This window comes from Scyliorhinus canicula, chromosome 12 (assembly GCF_902713615.1).
Source record: "Scyliorhinus canicula chromosome 12, sScyCan1.1, whole genome shotgun sequence".
In the NCBI taxonomy this organism is placed as follows: domain Eukaryota; kingdom Metazoa; phylum Chordata; class Chondrichthyes; order Carcharhiniformes; family Scyliorhinidae; genus Scyliorhinus; species Scyliorhinus canicula.
In genome coordinates this window covers 103,675,881-103,696,597 of record NC_052157.1, presented here as the reverse complement: position 1 = coordinate 103,696,597, position 20,717 = coordinate 103,675,881, and the positions used below count along the sequence as shown (strand labels likewise).

The 20,717-nt window shown below is 51.6% G+C and overlaps 1 protein-coding gene across 3 annotated transcripts in view; it reads left to right on the top strand.

Annotated features, from left to right (window-relative positions):
• zzef1 (zinc finger, ZZ-type with EF hand domain 1) overlaps positions 1 to 20,717 on the top strand; it is a 371,817-nt gene that overhangs the window by 47,275 nt on the left and 303,825 nt on the right. For all 3 annotated transcript variants that reach the window (XM_038813628.1, XM_038813629.1, XM_038813630.1), the window contains exons 4-7: positions 3,391 to 3,574; positions 14,826 to 15,025; positions 19,251 to 19,461; positions 19,632 to 19,748. In XM_038813628.1, the coding sequence (XP_038669556.1) occupies positions 3,391 to 3,574; positions 14,826 to 15,025; positions 19,251 to 19,461; positions 19,632 to 19,748 (712 nt within the window). The remainder of the gene's footprint in view (positions 1 to 3,390; positions 3,575 to 14,825; positions 15,026 to 19,250; positions 19,462 to 19,631; positions 19,749 to 20,717) is intronic.

The following is a 20,717-nucleotide window of genomic DNA, read 5'->3' as shown; positions in this document are numbered from 1 at the left end:
CAGAACACTAACAAACATAAATTTAATATTGTGTAAATTGCGCACTCTCTCTCTTCCCCCTCCACTCTTCCCCCCTCCCCCCAATCTCTCTCTCTATTGGAGGGGGGAGGGGAAAGTAAGGGGGGTTGCAGCTGTGCTTTGATTGACAGCTGATGTTAATTTGATTTTGTGTAACCTACAAGGTCCTGGCAACAAACCAGAAAGAAAGGGAGAGAGAGACTGCCATCAGTAGTTCACAATGAAATGAAAATATCACCAGGAACAATAGCTTAGACTTGGAGAGGGAGGGAAGGAGGGCAATGTGTAAAGCTCTGTGTGTCGGGTGAGAGAGAGGTGCTGATTACAGTGTGCGCGCGTGCGTGTCTGAGAGTTAAAATGGAGCCACTCTGGGTAGTGGAAATTAAAAAGGAGTAATTAAGTCATACATTGCGCAGAAGAGATTTACAAGGATGCTACCAGGATTTGATGGTCTGAGTTATAAGGAGAGGCTGGATAGGCTGGGACTGTTTTTCTCTGGAGCATAGAAGGCTTAGGGGTGAACTTGTACAGGTCTATAAAATAATGAGGAGATCAGGTAGATAGTCAACATCTTTTCCCAAAGGGACAGGAGTCTAGAACTAGAGGGCATAGGTTTAAGGTGAGACGGGAGAGATACAAAGAGACCAGAGGGGACATTTTTTCACACAGGGTGGTGAGCATATGGACCGAGCTGCCAGAGGTGTAGTAGAGGCGGGTACAATTTTTTCCTTTAAAAAACAGTTAGACAGTTACATGGGCAGGGTGGGTATAGATATGGGCCAAATGCAGGCAAGTGGGACTAGCTTAGTGATAGAAACTGGGTGGCATGAACAAGCTGGGCTGAAGGGCCTGTTTCCATGCTGTAAACATCCATGACTCTATTACAGAAGGGGCCCTTCGGCCTCTCGAGTCTGCACCGACAAAATACACTAAATCGGGCAGCATGGTGCCGCAGTGGTTAGCCCTGCTGCCTCACGGTGCCGAGGACCCATGTTCGATCCCAGCCCCGGGTCACTCTGTGTGGAGTTTGGACATTCTCCCGTGTCTACGTGGGTCTCACCCCCACAACCCAAAGGTGTGCAGGGTAAGTGGATTGGCCACGTTAAATTGCCCCTTAATTGCAAAAAGCTTAAAAAAATTACACTAAATCTACACTAATCCCACTTTCCAGCATTTGGACCATGGTCTTAAATGTTATGACATTTTTAAGTGCTAATGCACGTACTTTTTAAAGATTGTGAGATTTCCCACCTCTACTACCCTCCCAGGTAGTACATTGTAGACTCTCACCACCCTTTGGGTGAAAATTGTTTTCCTTAAATCCCCTCTAAACCCCCTGCCTTAGAATTATACCTCCTCCTTATTGATCCTCCAACTAAGGGGGAACAGCTACTTCCTATCCACCCTGCCCATGCCCATACATATTTGTAGGCACCACAATGAAGTTCCCCTCTGCCTTCTCTGCTCTAAAGAAAACACCACAAGCCTATCCAGCCTCTCTTCATAGCTAAAATGCTCCATCCCATGCAACATCCTGGTGAATCTCCTCTGCACCCTCTCAAGTGCAATCACATCCTTCCTATAATGCGGTGACCAGAACTGCGCACAGTACTCCAGCTGTGGCCAAACCAAAGTCCTGTACAGCTCCAAATTATCCTCTCTGCTCTTATACTCTATGCCATGATTGATACAGACAAGTGTTTCATATGCCTTCTTAATTACCCTATATTAGTGGTCACAGAGGAGAGTTTAAATTAATGGTTATTAGCAAAGTAAAGTACACACAAGTAACAGTCCCAGTCCCAGCTTGGACCACTCTGCAGCTTGACTCCTACCTGGGCTGCCTTTTAATGCCCAGAGTTAACTACTCCTCTGATAGACCTCCGCCCCCTCAGCGGGGGAGCTCGTACTCCACGAGGAGATTAACCAGGTCATCCCCGTGGGTTTTGTGGGGGTTAAAACACCTATTAACTTGTCCTGCTGTCTTCAGGGATCTGTGGACAAGCACCCTAAGATCCCTCCATTCCTCTGAGCTTCCTAGTGTTCTGCCATTCATTGAGTACTCCCTTGTCTTGTTACTCCTGCCAAAGTGCATTACATGACACTTTTCAGGGTTAAAGTCCACCTGCCTCTGATCTGTCCATCTGACCAACCTGTCTATATCCTCCTGTAACCCAAGACCTTCTTCCTCCGTAAAACAAAAAGTAGTCCTTGACAAAATTCAGGTCGGCAAATGTTTTTCTCAAAAAGAGCCTTTAAAAAAGAAATTATGGCTTCTGTGTGGAAGTCTGTAATGTGCAGGGATGAGCAACGAACACATGTCAAGTTTCTTTCAGCTGCTGGGTTTTGTTCTCACCCAGTGAAAGCTATCTTCTGTTTTGATGCCTGTTAATGTAATTAATGACATGGAAGGAAGCCTGGTTGATACTTCCCAAAATAAAGTAACATATTTAAACGAGGCATTCAACTCAAATATTCAAGTATTCAATCGGCCTCAGGCTCTCCACCCCTTCGGGCAGACCGACCATTTTTACGTTCTGCCGCCTAGATCTATTTTCCAGGACCTCTGCCCTCGCTCTCAGACCTTTGTTGGCCTCCACCAGCCTCTGCAGTTCCTCACCCATCGAGATGAGCTGATTGCTGTGTTGCGACAAGGCCCCCTCCACCCCCTTCAACTTCTCACCCTGCTCCCGCACTTCGGTCGATATTATCGACACCGCCGCCTCACCGGGGCCATTGCCTCCTCCACCAATACCTTCAATGCCGCCATTATCTCCTTCCTCATCACCTCCGTGTGTTTAGCAAACCATCACCTCGGTCATCTTCTCTACTGTGCGCGGCTCTATTCAGCGACCCAGCCTCCACCATCTTTCCTGCTACCAGGCTGACCCGTTTGCTCGGCAGCGAGCCTTCACTTGCCCCCTTCTTCCCGGCGGCCTTCTTCTGACTTTTAGACATCCCCTCCCGACTTGTATCGTCCTGCACCTGTTTGCTTAAATATTGCTCCTGGAACCGGGCATTAAGTTCCACAAAATCGAACCTCGAGCAGGAGCTACCCAACATGGGACTTCCTCCTAAATGCCGCCACCGGAAGTCCCATCGAAAAAATTCAGCTCCAATATAAACATCATTTTGGGTTTGTTCAAATATACGTGTTTGGTATTTAATTTAACTGCTTGGCCACTACAACAATTGAATCCACGTAAGGTGAAACATTATTTATGAGAGAAAATGTGTTTTTAAAAAAAAACTGTCACTATGATTGAATTCAAGAAGTCTAAATCAGGTTAAATCTTCATTATAGCTATCTTTTTTTGGTTATTTGTGTTGTGTGTGCTGTTATAATTTAATGTTTTTCTTAAATCCTTACAGAACAAACTATTCAGTGTTCCACAGATATCAATGGTGATCGAGAGCTAGATAAGTTGAAGATGGTAACCAAGTGCTACACAACCATAGAAGCTTCCTCAAACTCTACTGATATCGACAAGATGTCCAATGGGGAAACCACCTCCTACTGGCAGTCAGATGGGAGTTCGTGCTCACACTGGATCAGGTGAGCAGTCCTGTGGTAACAGAGATTTGCTTGTAGAAAAGGACAAGGCTAAATTTAGTTCAGTTCTCAAAATTGAAGTTGATTGATCATTTGTACCATTTTTGAGGGAAATGCAAATAATCGTGTCAAATTTGCAAAACGTTAATGATTTAAAAAAATTCTTTCATGTGGTGCAGCTGGCTAGGCCAGCATTTGTTGCCCATCCCTAGTTGCCTTTGAAATGAGTAGCTTGCTAGGCCATTTCAGAGAGAAGCTAGGAGGCAACCACATTGCTGTGGATCTGGAGTGACATGCAGGCTAGACCAGGTAAGGACATCAGATTTCCTTCCCTAAAGGACATTAGTGAACCAGATGGGTTTTCACGACAATCGATGATGGTCGCCATTACTGAGACCAGCTTTATCGAATTTAAATTCCACCGCTGCCATGTCGGGATTTGAACTCTTGTCCCCACAGCGTTAAAATAGGTCTCTGGATAATTAGTCCAGTGACAATACAACGACACCACTGTCCTCCCCCTGAAGTTAAAAAAACTGCTGGATAAAGAGGCTGGATTACAGATTGATAAAAGACATTGATGCCACTTTGCATTGAGATTTTAGAAAATCATTCACAGATCATAGGCATCTCCTTCTTCTTCTTCTTGGGCCGGTTCCTCAGTGTTGAGGATGACTTGTTTCCACTCCGGGGAGCTGGGTTCTGCGGTGGCTGAAACGTCCGATCCTAGATCCTCAAATTAGAACATAGATCATAGAACAAACAGTGCAGAAAGAGGCTATTCTGCCAGTCTGCCACAAGTTTGGCGGGTAGTTCTGAGGTTTGATGAAGTGGGTGGGTGGGACTCTCTGGACTCTGTGCTTTCCTTCCCGATTGGCCTCCACATGCTCCACCCTCTGACGATCGAGGTGATTGGCACCTTCGTGGATGCTTTTTCTCCAGCTTGTAGGTTCTAAGGCAAGCAATTACTATGCGTTGGTGGGGTTGTTGCATTTATTTAGAGAGTCTTTCAGAGTGCCCTTGTAGCATTTCCTCTGACCTCCGAATGTAGCACTTCCTCTGCCCTCCGAATGTAGCATTTCCTCTGCACTCCTAATGTAGCATTTCCTCTGCCCTCCTAATGATCGTTTGCCATTGCGGAGCTTGGAGTAGAGCTTGTTTTGGGAGTCTTGTGTCGGGCATGTGGGCAATGTGGCCGGCCCATCACAGCTGGTCGAGCTCGATACTGGGGATATTGGCCTGGGAGAGGACGCTCACATTGGTACGCCTATCCTGCCAGTGGATTTGCAGGATTTTGCGGAGGCAGTGTTGGTGATATCTCGCCATGGATTTGAGGTGTCTGCAGTACATTGTCCATGTTTGTGATGTATACATGAGGGCGGGGATCATGGCTACTTGGTGCTGTGTTTGAGGTCTTGGTCTTCGAATACTCTTCCTCAGGCATCCAAAGACTGCACTGAAGCATTGGAGTCAATGTTGGACTTCATCCTCAGTGTGTGCTCGCACCAAGAGGAGGCTCCCGAGGTATGGGAAATAATCCACATTGTCCAAGGGCTCACCGTGGATCTCGATGGTTGGGGGGGGGGGGGGGGGGTTTGTGTGGCAGGAACTGGTTGAGAACCTTTTTTTTCCGGATATTTATGTCTGAGGCCCATTCTCTGATATGCCTCAGTGAATGCATCGGCGATGGTTTGTAGGTCAGCCTCTGAATATGTGTGCACACACAGGCATTGTCTGTATACCGCAGCTCAATGCCAGAGGTTGGGGTTGTCTTGGTTCTAGCCTGCAGGTGTCGGAGGTTGAACAGTTTCCTGCTTATCCAGTAGGTTAGCTCCACTCCAGTGGGGAGCTTCAGGGTGACGGGTGGAGTGTTGCTGTGAGGAAGATGGAGAAGAGCGTTGGTGCGATGAAGCCAGCCCTGTTTGACCCCAGTTTGTACAGATATTGGGTCTGTAGTGGTTCCATTGGTGAGGATCATGACTTGCATGTCATTGTGGAGCAGGCGGAGAATGGAGATGCATTTCTGCGGGCAACTGAATTTGAGGAGGATGCTCCACAGTCCCTCACAGTTGACCGAGACGAAGGCCGTTGCGAGATCGAAGAAGACCATGATGCTCCTCCCTGCACCTTTCCTGGATTTGTCACGCGGTGAAGATCAGGTCCATTGAACCTTCTTGATGGGCGGAAGCCTCACTGAATTCCTGGGAGGAGCACTTCAGCCACTGGGAGGAGACGGTTGAGGGGTATTCTTGCGATGACCTTTCCCGTGGTGGAGGGGAGGGCAATCCCTCTGTAATTTCCGCAGTCGGACCTGTCTCCTTTCTTGAAGATGGTCACAGTTAAGGCATCTCCAAGATTATCCAGCATGCTCTCTTCTTTCCAGACAAGGGTGATGAGGTTGTGGATTCTTGTCAAGAGCACATTTCCTCTGCATTTTAGTATTTCTGCAGTGATTCCATCTGCGCCAGAGACCTTTTGTTCTTCAGCTGACGGATGGCTTTTTCGGCCTCACGCCGAGCTGGGGCTGTGCTTGAGGTGCTGGCGGGTAGCGTGCTGCGGGATGGTGTTGAGAACGCTTGCATTGAAGTTGTGTCTTGGTTGAGAAGGTCCTCGAAGTGCTCTCTTCAGCGAACGTTGAGCGGATTTCTGTTTTTGGCACTCAGTGGGTGGACCTTAGATGGTTTTGATTGTGCTGAAGAAACCGCACACATTGTGGTTGTTGGCGAATTGCTGCGTCTCCTGCGCTCTTTCCACCCAACATCTGTTCTTTAGGTCGCAGGTTCTTGCACGTTGGTCTTGAGTTGCCTGAACCCTTGTTTCCTCTCAAATGAGTTTTGGCGGAGCTGCCAAAACAGGAATGCATTGTGCTTGTGGTCAAGGAAATCCTGGATCTCCTTATCGTTCTCGCCAAACCAGTCTTGGATTTTCCTGGCCGAGAACCCGAGCGTCTCCTTGCAGGTGCTGACTATGGTGGCTTTTAAGGTGGATCAGATGTTGTGGGCGTTCTGCGGCTCTGGCTCGTTGGTTGTCACCAGGGAAGCTGTGAGATGCTGGCTGAGAACTTCTTTCTTCTTGGGGCCTGCTACTCTTCTCTCCCCGCTGCTGCTCCTCTTGCCCCGCTGCTGCTCCTCTTGCCCCGCTGCTGCTCCTCTTGCCCCGCTGCTGCTCCTCTCGCCCCGCTGCTGCTCCTCTCGCCCCGCTGCTGCTCTTCTCTCCCCGCTGCTTCTCCTCTCGCCCCGCTGCTACTCTTCTCTCCCCGCTGCTGCTCCTCCCGCCCCGCTGCTACTCTTCTCTCCCCGCTGGTACTCTTCTCTCCCCGCTGCTGCTCCTCTCGCCCCACTGCTACTCTTCTCTCCCCGCTGCTTCTCCTCTCGCCCCGCTGCTACTCTTCTCTCCCCGTTGCTACTCATCTCCCCCCGCTGCTGCTCCTCTCTCCCTGCTGCTACTCATCTCTCCCCGCTGCTGCTCCTCTCTCCCCGCTGCTACTCTTCTCTCCCCGCCGCTGCTCCTCTCTCCCCGCCGCTGCTCCTCTCTCCCCGCTGCTGCTCCTCTCTCCCCGCCGCTGCTCCTCTCTCCCCGCCGCTGCTCCTCTCCCCCGCCGCTGCTCCTCTCTCCCCACCGCTATTCCTCTCTCCCCGCTGCTGCTCCTCTCTCCCCGCCGCTGCTCCTCTCTCCCCGCCGCTGCTCCTCTCTCCCGGCCGCTGCTCCTCTCTCCCCGCTGCTACTCCCCTCTCCCCGCTGCTGCTCCTCTCCCACCCCCGCTGCTACTCTTCTCTCCCCGCTGCTACTCTTCTCTCCCCGCTGCTACTCTTCTCTCCCCGCAGCTACTCTTCTCTCCCCGCTGCTACTCTTCTCTCCCCGCTGCTACTCTTCTCTCCCCGCTGCTGCTCTTCTCTCCCCGCTGCTGCTCTTCTCTCCCCGCTGCTGCTCTTCTCTCCCCGCTGCTGCTCTTCTCTCCCCGCTGCTGCTCTTCTCTCCCCGCTGCTGCTCTTCTCTCCCCGCTGCTGCTCTTCTCTCCCCGCTGCTGCTCTTCTCTCCCCGCTGCTGCTCCTCCCTCCCCGCTGCTGCTCCTTCTGCCCCGCTGCTCCTCCTCTTCCCCCCGCTGCTGTTCCTCTCGCCCTGCTGCTGATCCTCCTCCCCCCCCCCGCTGCTGCTGCTCTTTTTCCGCTGCTGCTCCTCTCTCCCCGCTGCTGCTCCTCTCGCCCAGCTGCTGCTCCTCTCGCCCAGCTGCTGCTCCTCTCGCCCAGCTGCTGCTCCTCTCGCCCCGCTGCTGCTCCTCTCTCCCCGCTGCTGCTCCTCTCTCCCTGCTGCTGGTCTTCTCTCCCGGTTGCTGCTCCTCTCTCCCGGTTGCTGCTCCTCTCTCCCGGCTGCTGCTCCTCTCTCCCGGCTGCTGCTCCTCTCTCCCGGCTGCTGCTCCTCTCTCCCGGCTGCTGCTTCTCTCTCCCCGCTGCTGTTCCCCTCCCCCCGCTGCTGCTCCCCTCCCCCCGCTGCTGCTCCTCTCGCCCCGCTGCTGCTCCCTCTCCCCGCTGCTGCTTCTCTCTCCCTGCTGCTGCTCCTCTCTCCCTGCTGCTGCTCCTCTCTCCCCGCTGCTGCTCCTCTCGCCCCGCTGCTGCTCCTCTCGCCCCGCTGCTGCTCCTCTCGCCCCGCTGCTGCTCCTCGCGCCCCGCTGCTGCTCCTCTCGCCCCGCTGCTGCTCCTCTCTCTCCGCTGCTGCTCCTCTCTCCCCGCTGCTGCTCCTCTCGCCCCGCTGCTGCTCCTCTCCCCTGCTGCTGCTCCTCTCCCCCCCCCCCCCGCTGCTGCTCCTCTCGCCCCTGCTGCTGCTCCTCTCGCCCCTGCTGCTGCTCCTCTCGCCCCTGCTGCTGCTCCTCTCCCCCCCCCCGCTGCTGCTCCTCTCCCCTGCTGCTGCCCCTCTCCCCTGCTGCTGCTCCTCTCCCCCCACTGCTGCTTCTCTCGCCCCGCTTCTGCTCCTCTCGCCCCGCTGCTGCTCTTCTCTCTCCACTGCTGCTCCTCTCGCCCCGCTGCTGCTCCTCTCGCCCCGCTGCTGCTCCTCTCGCCCCGCTGCTGCTCCTCTCGCCCCGCTGCTGCTCCTCTCTCTCCGCTGCTGCTCCTCTCTCTCCGCTGCTGCTCCTCTCTCTCCGCTGCTGCTCCTCTCTCTCCGCTGCTGCTCCTCTCTCTCCGCTGCTGCTCCTCTCTCTCCGCTGCTGCTCCTCTCTCCCCGCTGCTGCTCCTCTCTCCCCGCTGCTTCTCCTCTCGCCCCGCTGCTACTCTTCTCTCCCCGCTGCTGCTCCTATCGCCTCGCTGCTACTCTTCACTCCCCTGCTGCTGCTCCTCTCCCCCCGCTGCTGCTCCTCTCGCCCTGCTGCTGCTCCTCTCTCCCCGCTGCTGCCCCTCTCTCTCCGCTGCTGCTCCTCTCTCTCCACTGCTGCTCCTCTCTCTCCGCTGCTGCTCCTCTCTCTCCCCTTCTGCTCCTCTCTCTCCCCTTCTGCTCCTCTCTCTCCGCTGCTGCTCCTCTCTCCCCGCTGCTGCTCCTCTCGCCCCGCTACTACTCTTCTCTCCCTGCTGCTTCTCCTCTCGCCCCGCTGCTGCTCCTCTCTCCCCGCTGCTGCTCTTCTCTCCCCGCTGCTACTCTTCTCTCCCCGCTGCTGCTCCTGTCGCCCCGCTGCTGCTCCTGTCGCCCCGCTGCTACTCTTCTCTCCCTGCTGCTGCTTTTCGCTCCCCGCTGCTGCTCCTCTCTCCCAGCTGCTGCTCCTCTCTCCCAGCTGCTGCTCCTCTCTCCCAGCTGCTGCTCCTCTCTCCCCGCTGCTGCTCCTCTCTCCCCGCTGCTGCTCCTCTCTCCCCGCTGCTGCTCCTCTCTCCCCGCTGCTGCTCCTCTCTCCCCGCTGCTGCTCCTCTCTCCCCGCTGCTGCTCCTCTCTCCCCGCTGCTGCTCCTCCCTCCCCGCTGCTGCTCCTCCCCCCCCGCTGCTGCTCCTCTCCCCCCGCTGCTGCCCCTCTCCCCTGCTGCTGCTCCTCCCCCCCCACTGCTGCTCCTCTCGCCCCGCTTCTGCTCCTCTCGCCCCGCTGCTGCTCTTCTCTCTCCACTGCTGCTCCTCTCGCCCCGCTGCTGCTACTCTCGCCCCGCTGCTGCTACTCTCGCCCCGCTGCTGCTCCTCTCGCCCCGCTGCTGCTCCTCTCTCTCTGCTGCTGCTCCTCTCTCTCCGCTGCTGCTCCTCTCTCCCCGCTGCTGCTCCTCTCTCCCCCGCTGCTGCTCCTCTCTCCCCGCTGCTGCTCCTCTCGCCCCGCTGCTACTCTTCTCTCCCCGCTGCTTCTCCTCTCGCCCCGCTGCTACTCTTCTCTCCCCGCTGCTGCTCCTATCGCCTCGCTGCTACTCTTCACTCCCCTGCTGCTGCTCCTCTCCCCCCCGCTGCTGCTCCTCTCGCCCTGCTGCTGCTCCTCTCTCCCTGCTGCTGCTCCTCTCTCCCTGCTGCTGCCCCTCTCTCTCCGCTGCTGCTCCTCTCTCCCCGCTGCTGCTCCTCTCGCCCTGCTGCTGCTCCTCTCGTCCCGCTGCTGCTCCTCTCTCTCCACTGCTGCTCCTCTCTCTCCGCTGCTGCTCCTCTCTCTCCCCTTCTGCTCCTCTCTCTCCCCTTCTGCTCCTCTCTCTCCGCTGCTGCTCCTCTCTCCCCGCTGCTGCTCCTATCGCCCCGCTACTACTCTTCTCTCCCTGCTGCTTCTCCTCTCGCCCCGCTGCTACTCTTCTCTCCCCGCTGCTGCTCCTATCGCCCCGCTGCTACTCTTCTCTCCCCGCTGCTCCTCCTCTCGCCCCGCTGCTGCGCCTCTCTCCCCGCTGCTGCGCCTCTCTCCCCGCTGCTGCGCCTCTCTCCCCGCTGCTGCTCCTGTCGCCCCGCTGCTGCGCCTCTCTCCCCGCTGCTGCGCCTCTCTCCCCGCTGCTGCTCCTGTCGCCCCGCTGCTGCTCCTGTCGCCCCGCTGCTGCTCCTGTCGCCCCGCTGCTACTCTTCTCTCCCCGCTGCTGCTCTTCGCTCCCCGCTGCTGCTCCTCTCTCCCAGCTGCTGCTCCTCTCTCCTAGCTGCTGCTCCTCTCTCCCAGCTGCTGCTCCTCTCTCCCAGCTGCTGCTCCTCTCTCCCCGCTGCTGCTCCTCTCTCCCCGCTGCTGCTCCTCTCTCCCCGCTGCTGCTCCTCTCTCCCCGCTGCTGCTCCTCTCTCCCCCGCAGCTGCTCCTCTCTCCCCGCTGCTGCTCCTCTCTCCCCGCAGCTGCTCCTCTCTCCCCGCCGCTGCTCCTCTCTCCCCGCCGCTGCTCCTCTCTCCCCGCCGCTGCTCCTCTCTCCCCGCCGCTGCTCCTCTCTCCCCGCCGCTGCTCCTCTCTCCCCGCCGCTGCTCCTCTCCCCCCGCTGCTGCTCCTCTCTCCCCGCCGCTGCTCCTCTCTCCCCGCCGCTGCTCCTCTCTCCCCGCCGCTGCTCCTCTCTCCCCGCCGCTGCTCCTCTCTCCCCGCCGCTGCTCCTCTCTCCCCGCCGCTGCTCCTCTCTCCCCGCCGCTGCTCCTCTCTCCCCGCCGCTGCTCCTCTCTCCCCGCCGCTGCTCCTCTCTCCCCGCCGCTGCTCCTCTCTCCCCGCCGCTGCTCCTCTCTCCCCGCCGCTGCTCCTCTCTCCCCGCCGCTGCTCCTCTCTCCCCGCCGCTGCTCCTCTCTCCCCGCCGCTGCTCCTCTCTCCCCGCTGCTGCTCCTCTCTCCCCGCTGCTGCTCCTCTCTCCCCGCTGCTGCTCCTCTCTCCATGCTGCTGCTCCTCTCTCCATGCTGCTGCTCCTCTCTCCATGCTGCTGCTCCTCTCTCGCCGCGCTGCTACTCCCCTCTCCCCGCTGCTGCTCTTCTCTCCCCCCGCTGCTGCTCCTCTTCTCCCCGCTGCTGCTCCTCTTCTCCCCCGCTGCTGCTCCTCTTCTCCCCCGCTGCTGCTCCTCTTCGCCCCGCTGCTGCTCCCCTCACCCCGCTGCTGCTCCTCTCGCCCCATGCTCGTGATTGGAATCGTGACATCACTGCGGGAAATCCAATCTAGCGCTCTGTTCCCAGTCTCTAGTAAAATAACTACAATGCTCCCGCATAATGACGTAAGAATGTATATAAGGAGCAGGAATGGACCATATGCGTCCTCTAGCCTACCTTGCCAATCCGTGGTTGATCTTCTCTCTTGACTTCTCATTGCCACCCATGCAGCACAATGCCCGATTCCCAGAGACCAAGAATGTATCATTTGCTGACTTAAGTTTGCTCAATGATGAAATGTCTACAACCTTTGGGTTAAAGAATTCCAAAGATTGAAGAACTTTCTCCTCATCTCAGTCTGGAATGATTTGATCCCCTCCCCCAATCCTCGTGTCTAATATGATTTTCCTTTCATAAAACCACTTTGACTTTATCTGATCATATTATGATTCTCTGAGTGCATGATTAAGACTTCCTTAATAATAGCTTTTGACTTTTTCCCTGTTTACTCGCTTCCTGCTTTCTTAAATATTTTTATACTTCTAATTCGCTGGAACCATTCTAGAATGCGAGGAATTTTGGAAAATCATAACCACTGTCTCCGTTATTTCTGTAGTTAGTCAAGGATGTAGACCATCGGGTCCTGTTAGCTTCTAATTTTGGAGGATTTTCCAATACCTTTTTTTCTGATATAAATTACCTTACGTTCCTTGTAAGTATCCACAAAACATTTGTCCCCTCACCCTACTGCGCCACCTAAAGGGACGATCCTTTAAAACAGAGATGAAGAGGAATTTCTTCAGCCCAAGGGTGATGAATCTGTGGAACTCTTGCCGCAGAAGGCTGCGGAGGCCAAATCACTGAGTGTCTTTCAGACAGAGATGAAATGAAAAATGAAATTAAACTTGCTTATTATCACAAGTTGGCTTCAAATTAAGTTACTGCGAAAAGCCCCTAGTCGCCACATTCCGGCGCCTGTTCGGGGAGGCTGTTACGGGAAGATATGTTCTTGATTAATAAGGGGATCAGGGGTTTTGGGGAGAAGGTAGGAGAATGGGGATGAGGAAAATATCAGCCATGATTGAATGGCGGAGCAGACTCGATGAGCCGAGTGGCCTAATTCTGCTCCTATGTCTTAGGGTCTTATGGTCTAAACAAGGGTAATTTTTGAGCACACTTAGAAGTTGAAATGAACAAAATTAATTTCAATGGCAATGTTGGGCCTGGAAAGCAAAACCTTCCACATGACCATAGATGCTCCACAAATGTTAATTTGGAAACTGCTGATGTAACATTCATGAGCCTAGATGTTGTGTGTCATAAAACTGTTCAGCCACAGAGCATTCTGACTGATCCTGTCACACTTATCTGCATAATTAAGTTTCACATATAACACGCCACACATTAAATTTGCACCAATGTATATTAAAACTGTCTCCAGAGAAAAAAAAAATCACACTGATCTTGGGATCAAATAAGCAGCTTGATCATACTGATTTGCTGCAATGCGGATCGAAGATCCCACAAACTGATGAACTTAAGGGCTGCAATTTCAGTCGCGGCAGGCATTATAACTTCCAAAGTGATCCGTGCTGCCATTTTGCTTTCTGGCACAGCTAATTATGATCATTTATTGGGTCATCAAACTCGTGAAAATGTTACATTTTTCTCCCAAAACCATGAAGTCTTCCTCACCTCATTGGCATCCAGTGCTGCTTTTGTAGAGTCTAAACTTCCCTGCATAACCTGGGATTCACTTGGCTTCCTTTCCTGCATCCTTGCTTGATTTCTTCTCCTGCCCTCACTCTGCATGTTGTAGCTTTACAGTCAGACTAGACTCAATCACACATACCACCTTATAGACTGGTGTGCCCAGATTATTTTTAATCTTCCTTACCTTGTCTGTTCGTTTGTTTCCTTCCCTGTATAAATTTGCGTTGTTTTTCAGGGCACAGGCACTTACTCCAAGCAAGGTCACTGTGCTATTAAATTCTTTGTAACTGTGTTATATCTGGAATGAATCCTGGAGAGGGTAATGAATGCAATATTGGGTTCCCCAGTGTAGGAGAGAGAGGTTGTGTTTGGCAAAAGTATAACACAGAGTTAACAAGGGTCCAGAGTTATGATGGAAGCTAAGAGCAGCCTGGGCTGTCCTTGATTGAATTGAGAAGATTGAGGGACCACTTGATAGATGGACAGATAAACATTGACAATTTCAGTTGGTAAATACAGTGAAGTCAAGAGGCTGTTTGAATACTGAGCTAAAAAGGGAGAAATGAGAAAAATATTGTTTTCTTGCAAAATAGCTTTGGAAATTTAAAAAATTCATTCATGGGACATGGGCATCACTGGCTGGGCCAGCATTTATTGCTCATCCCCAACTGCCCTCAAGAAGATGGTGGCGAACTGCCTTCTTGAACCGCTGCATCCCATGTGGCATAGGTGCATCCAATGTGCTGTTGGGGAGGGAGCTCCAGGATTTTGACCCAAAGATAGTGAAAGAACGGTGATATATTTCCAAATCAGGATGGCGTGTAGCTTGGAGGGGAACTTGCAGGTAGTGACCGTCCCATGTATCTGCTGCACTTGCTCTTCTAGATGGTAGCGATCGTGGATTTGAAAGGTGGAATACCTTCCCACCATTCATTTTGAATTTTTTTTTGACAATTAAGGTTTAAGAAGAATATAAAAATATGAGGAGAAAACAAGAAAATGGGATGCATATGGGAAGATAACACCAAATAGGAAAGATCATACCCTGAGAGAGGAGTGGGCTGAAAGGGTCCAGTAGCCCTCCTGTTCTGCTGAAATTTGTTTTCTTGGTACTGAACTCTTACGACTATTTTATCATCTTTATTGCACCATTCATCAGAGGCTTTGCATTGAAGGGTCCACACCTGAAATGTTACTTGTCTGTTCCCTCCACAGATGCTGACTGAAGTGTTTCAGCATTTTCTGATTTTGTTTGGGTTCAAGTGTCTGCATTCTGTTTTTCTCTTTATTAAATCACCGTCAAAAGATGTTTGGAAGAGGTTCATGTTGATTACTTTCTTTTTGTTTCTCTTTCTCTGTGCCCCCCCCCCCCCCCCCCCCCCCCCACCCCCTGCTCAGAAACAAAAGGCCCCACCCCCACCAAGACCGGCACTTGTCAAACTCTGGACTGATGAGCGAGGTGCCGGAAGAAGAAATAAAATGTTTCTTTGTTCACCGGTGTGCATTGTGTGTTTATGTTTGTCTTATTTTCAAAGAAAAATGGACAAGGTAGAACAAATTTGCTTTTTATTTTGTAGGTTGCGGTTAAAGCCTGATGTTGTACTGAAGCACCTATCAATCGCAGTCTCAGCTAGTGATCAGAGTTACATGCCACAGCAGGTGACCGTGTCCTTGGGGAGGAGCCCCAGCAATCTACAGGAAATCCGTGATGTCCGTATTCCCAGTAACATGACTGGGTACATCACTCTACTGGAAAACGCAAACATCAGCCACCCAAGTAATTGTACAGAGTTTTTGCTTTGGTTCAGATCAGGAAATAGATTAAATTCCAGTTTAAATGTGCCTCATATTAAACAAAAAGTTAATGAACATGGTTTTTAGTCCAGGTCTAGATCAAATTTCTCTCATTGGTGTGGAATCTGAAGATTAATTTTAACATGGTTGGTGATAGAAACTGCATGATACGTTCTAAGTCATCATGTATAACTTATGCATAGAAGTATGTGGTACATTGTTTTTACAATACAGCTCCTTTCTTAATTCATTCTATTTAGTTTGACAAAGTTGTCTCAAATACAACTTGTAGCAGGAAGAAGGAAAGTAGCTACCTTGGCATTGATTATTGTCGCTGGGCATTACAGATGAAACAGAATGTATGTTATTTAGCTACTGTACCATCCATCTTCTTTGGCCTATCAATATGTGTAGACTTGTGAAATAGATGCACTCTATACTGGAACGTGCCTGAAATCCTGCATTATCCTTTCAAAAGGGAATTGGAAAGATACTTGAAGGAAAATAAATACAGGACTCTGGAGAAAGAGCAGGGGTGTGGGTCTAATTGAATACTTCTTTCAATGGACCAGCACAATCAGAATGGTAGAATGGCCTCCTGTGTTGTGCAATTCTATGATGCCTTTAGCATTATATATAAATATCAGGGTGGCTGCCAGAGCACCAGGAAGCCTGGTTTGATTCTGATCTTGGGTGACTGTGTGAAGTTTGCACATTCTCACAGTGTCTGCGTGAGTTTCCTCCGGGTACTCTGGTTTCCTTCCAAGGGCGGAATTGAACCTGGGTCCCTGGCGCTATGAGGCAGCAGTGCTAACCTTGGTTAGCACTGCTGCCTATCCTGTTATCCTGCCTGTGCTGTTCACAGGCAAATCTGCTTCTGGTCTGTTCACAGTCAAATCTTTAACTGAACTGCAGTGAGAGCAGATGCTTGACTTGCCTCCTCCCTTCTACCATCCAGGGGCCTAAACACTCTTTTCAGATGAGGCAGTGCTTCATGTGCACCTCCTTCAATCTGGTCTATTGCATTCGCTGCTCCCAATGCGCGTCTACTCTACATTGGAGAGACAAGGCACAGTCTGGGTGACTGGTTTGTGGAATACCATCGGTCTGTCTGCAAGCAGGACCCAGACCATCCTGTCGCTTTCCATTTCAACTCACCATCCTGCTCCCATGTCCACATGTCCGTCCTTGGCCTGCTTGAATGTTGCAGTGAAGTCCAGCACAAACTGGAGGAACAACAACCTGTCTTCTGATTGGGCACATTACAGCCTTCTGGACCCAGAAATCTCCTCCACCTTCACCCCTTATCAATTCATTTTCATTTCTTTCATTGACATGTTTTTCCCACATCATTGTGCCCCCACCATCCCACCTGGACAATTTGTTCCCTCCTCCAGGTTGCACCGTCCCACCCAACAATAAATCTGACCCTATTTCCAGTTCCCTCTAACTTTTACAAAGAGTCATTCATACTCAAAAGATTAGCTACCTTCTTTTTTGACAGATGCTGTCAGACCTGCTGTGTGATACGGGTGGGATGGTGGCACAGTGCTGCCTCATAGCGGCAGGGACTGGAATTCAATTCCGGTCTTGGGTAAATGTCTGTGTGGAGTTTGTACCTTCTTCCCATGGCGCTGTGGGTTTCCTCCAGGTGCTCCGGTTTCCTCCTATAGTCCAAAGATGAACAGGTTTCATAGATTATCATAGAATTTACAGTGCAGGAGGAGGCCATTCGACCCATCGAGTCTGCACCGGCTCTTGGAAAGAGCACCCTACCCAAGGTCAACACCTCCACCCTATCCCCATAACCCAGTAACCCCACCCAGCACTAAGGGCAATTTTGGACACTAAGGGCAATTTAGCATGGCCAATCCACCTAACCTGCACATCTTTGGAATGTGGGAGGAAACCGGAGCACCCAGAGGAAACCCACGCACACACGGGGAGGTTGTGCAGACTCTGCACAGACAGTGACCCAAGCTGGAACCGAACCTGGTACCCTGGAGCTGTGAAGCAATTGTGCTATCCACAATGCTACCGTGCTGCCCCTTAGGTGGATTGGCCATGCAAAAATTGCCCTTCAGTGTCCAAAGAGATGCAAGTTAGGTGGGGTTACGGGCCGGGGGGGGGGGGGGGGGGGGGGGGGGGAGGAGGGAGGAGTGAGTCTAGGTAGGGTGCTCTTTCAGAGGGTCAGTGCACACTCAATGGGCCAAATTGCTTCCTTCTGCACTGTAGGACTTCTTTGGTTCTATGGTTTTAATGTCCAGTATTTTCTGTTTTTGTTTCAGATTTCACCATCTGTAGTAATCTGCTTTTATCCGCCCGTTTGCCCCTTTCCTGGGGTATCAATCAGCAAACTTAGTGCAGTAAATGCGACATGTTTCACTCCCTTAAGCCACAATCACCTCAGGAAATTTTACACCTCCAGGAACATACTCCAGGAAACTACACACCTCCAGATACATAGATCCAGGAAATTACACACATTCAGAAACACACATCCAGGAAATTACATACCCCAGGAGCACACGCCCAGGAAATTCCACACCTTCAGGAACATATTCCAGGAAATTCCATACCTTTGGGATCACAGGTCCAGGAAATTGCCCTCCTGCAGGAATACACGTCCAGGAAATTGCACACCTCCAGGAACACAGGTCCAGGAAATTGCCCTCCTCCAGGAACACAGGTCCAGGAAATTACACCCGGCCAGGAAATTGCCCGCCTCTATGAACACACGTCCAGGAAATTACACAACTCCAGGAACACGTGACAATGAAATTGCCCACCTCCAGGAATACATGTCCAGAAAGTTGCACTCCTCCAGGAACACGTGACAATGACATTGCCACCTCCAGGAACATGAGTCCAGGAAATTGCCCACCTCCAGGAACATGCACCCAGGAAATTACACATCTGCAGGGACACATATCCAGGAAGTTACACACTTCCAGGAACATGCAAGGAATTACACACCTCCAGTAGCACATGTCCATAAAATTGCACACCTCATGGATAAGGTGGATAGGAACGACCCTTTCCCCTTAGCGGAGAGGTCAATAACCAAGGGGCCTATATTTATAGTCAGGAGGTTAGAGGGGATGTGAGGGAAAATCTTTTCACCCAGACGCTGATGGGAATCTGGAACTCACTGCCTGAAAGGGTGGTAGGAGCAGTAACCCTCGCAACATTTAATAAGCATTTAGATGAGCATTTGAAATGTTATAGCATACAAGGCTACAGGCCAAGTGCTGAAAAATGGGATTAGAATAGGTAGGTGCTTGATGGCCAAGGCAGACAAGATGGGCCAAAGGAAAATTGCAGCCCTCCAGGAAAATTGCAGCCCTCCAGGAAATTGCAGCCCTCCAGGAAATTGCAGCCCTCCAGGAAATTGCAGCCCTCCAGGAAATTGCAGCCCTCCAGGAAATTGCAGCCCTCCAGGAAATTGCAGCCCTCCAGGAAATTGCAGCCCTCCAGGAAATTGCAGCCCTCCAGGAAATTGCAGCCCTCCAGGAAATTGCAGCCCTCCAGGAAATTGCAGCCCTCCAGGAAATTGCAGCCCTCCAGGAAATTGCAGCCCTCCAGGAAATTGCAGCCCTCCAGGAAATTGCAGCCCTCCAGGAAATTGCAGCCCTCCAGGAAATTACAGCCCTCCAGGAAATTGCAGCCCTCCAGGAAATTGCAGCCCTCCAGGAAATTGCAGCCCTCCAGGAAATTGCAGCCCCTCCAGGAAATTGCAGCCCTCCAGGGAACACACTAGAAAATTACACCTCCAGGCTACGAGTTTCTCCCCATTCATTTTATGCATTAGAAAATTAATGCTCGAGTACAGACTTACCGTGGGGAAGTAGTGGGGGCTGTACCTGACAATACAAAACTGAGATAGAGTGAACTCTTAGACGTGAGTACAGTATGTGAATGGGGTCTAAAGTTCATACACAGTGCAAAATTGTACTCACATCTATGATTACTAAATGTTGGCAAAAGATGATCATAGCGAAAGTTCATGGGCATGACCTGACACCATTGCCATTAAAGTCTCTCCAGAGTTCTGACCATTATAAATACCAGATGTGTAAAATTATTAAGATTTCTTTATTAGCCCAAGCATTTTCATGATTAAGAACAAATTATGTAAAAAGCGTTCAACTAATTATGCAAAATAAGAAAATAAGTGGAGTAATTTTTTTGGTCTTTTTTCTAATAAGTTGTACAGATAAATATTAAACGTTGTCATGGTGACGGCTGCGACACAAGGATTCATGGACTAAAGACTATGGGATACCAGGTTGTGAAGAAACCTGGAGTGTCAGTATCTGATGCTTCTGCGATTTGGTACTTGACCTTACTCACAACGCTGGTGACTGCTTCCATCGAAACAAACCCCGACCTGGCACAAAATGTCCTACGAATTACCCAGTAAGCAGTTCTAATTCTTTCATTCAAAATACTTCCATTTGGGCCAGGGATGAGGATTCCCAATCTCCCGTGATAAATATTGATGCAGAGTAACTTTTTTTTACTCAACCGTCAGTTGGCACCAACAATCTTGATTTCAGAAGAATTATTTGCTGCTCTTTCCCCTTCAGGAAAGCACTGCAACACATGCCACCGCTGTCGCTGACCGCAGGATCCACAGAGCTGCCCAGCTTCATGTCGTCAAATGTTCTGGAGAAAGTGGACAGTTTCCTCATCAGGATTGCAGGGTAAGTTTGGTGTTTGGATCGTCGAGGACCTACTGTCATAATTTGAAACAATGTACACATTTTGGCTACTGACTCCCGCCGGGTTTGTAAACTTCCTCCAGCTCAGCAACACTTGGAATTCCACAGTCCTCTGATTCCGCATTCCTCTGATTCTGACCATTTCTTCATCTCTGATTTCCATTTGCTCCATCATTGGATATTCAAATGCAACTTCAATCTCCTGTATCTCTCCCTCTGCATTAGTATCAGTAATTGTCCATTTAAAAAAAAAAGTATTCTTCAGTGGACACCCCATGGAAGATGTTTATGTGGAAAACACCTGATAGCTGTGGGATGTTTGTAGGTTAAAAACCCTCACCAATGTGTCGCTGAGTCCATGAGTCTGGTGTTCAATTCCTGCTCTACTAGTTTCTGATCCGGACATCTACAAAGGCAAAGATCTGTCTCCGGATCAGAGAGTGGAAATTGACCCTGTGACCGGATTTCAATCCAGACGCATACTGCTGGGCAAAGTCTTTTTCTGTCAGATACCATGTAAATATAGATAGTTGTAAAAGTCGTGTTTTTGAGACCATGGGAATCGGGAAATACGATTGGGTGGAGAACCCCCGATCAGCCGAAGGTTGCGACCGGTGCCGTACACCAAACGGAATGACATGCTCCGTCCCACTGATAGTGGTGCGAACACGTTCTACACGATACGTTGGAGGGCGAGGAGGTAGGACATGTTTCCAAAGGCGCAACCGTGGCCTTGGGGTGCTGACACTGGCTGGGGAGGCTTCTGCCAGGGCAGGCGGCGTTGTGAGGGGTGGCGGGGGATCAGGCGTGGGGTCGGGGTGATGACCCCCCCACCCCCCGGCAATTGGCATGGCCTGTAAGGCAGCTATCCTACTGTGCACCCCCCCTACTGACCGCCCACCGTGGCCCGTGGTTACCCGCCGTATCGGTGTCCCCGCACCCAGATGGCGG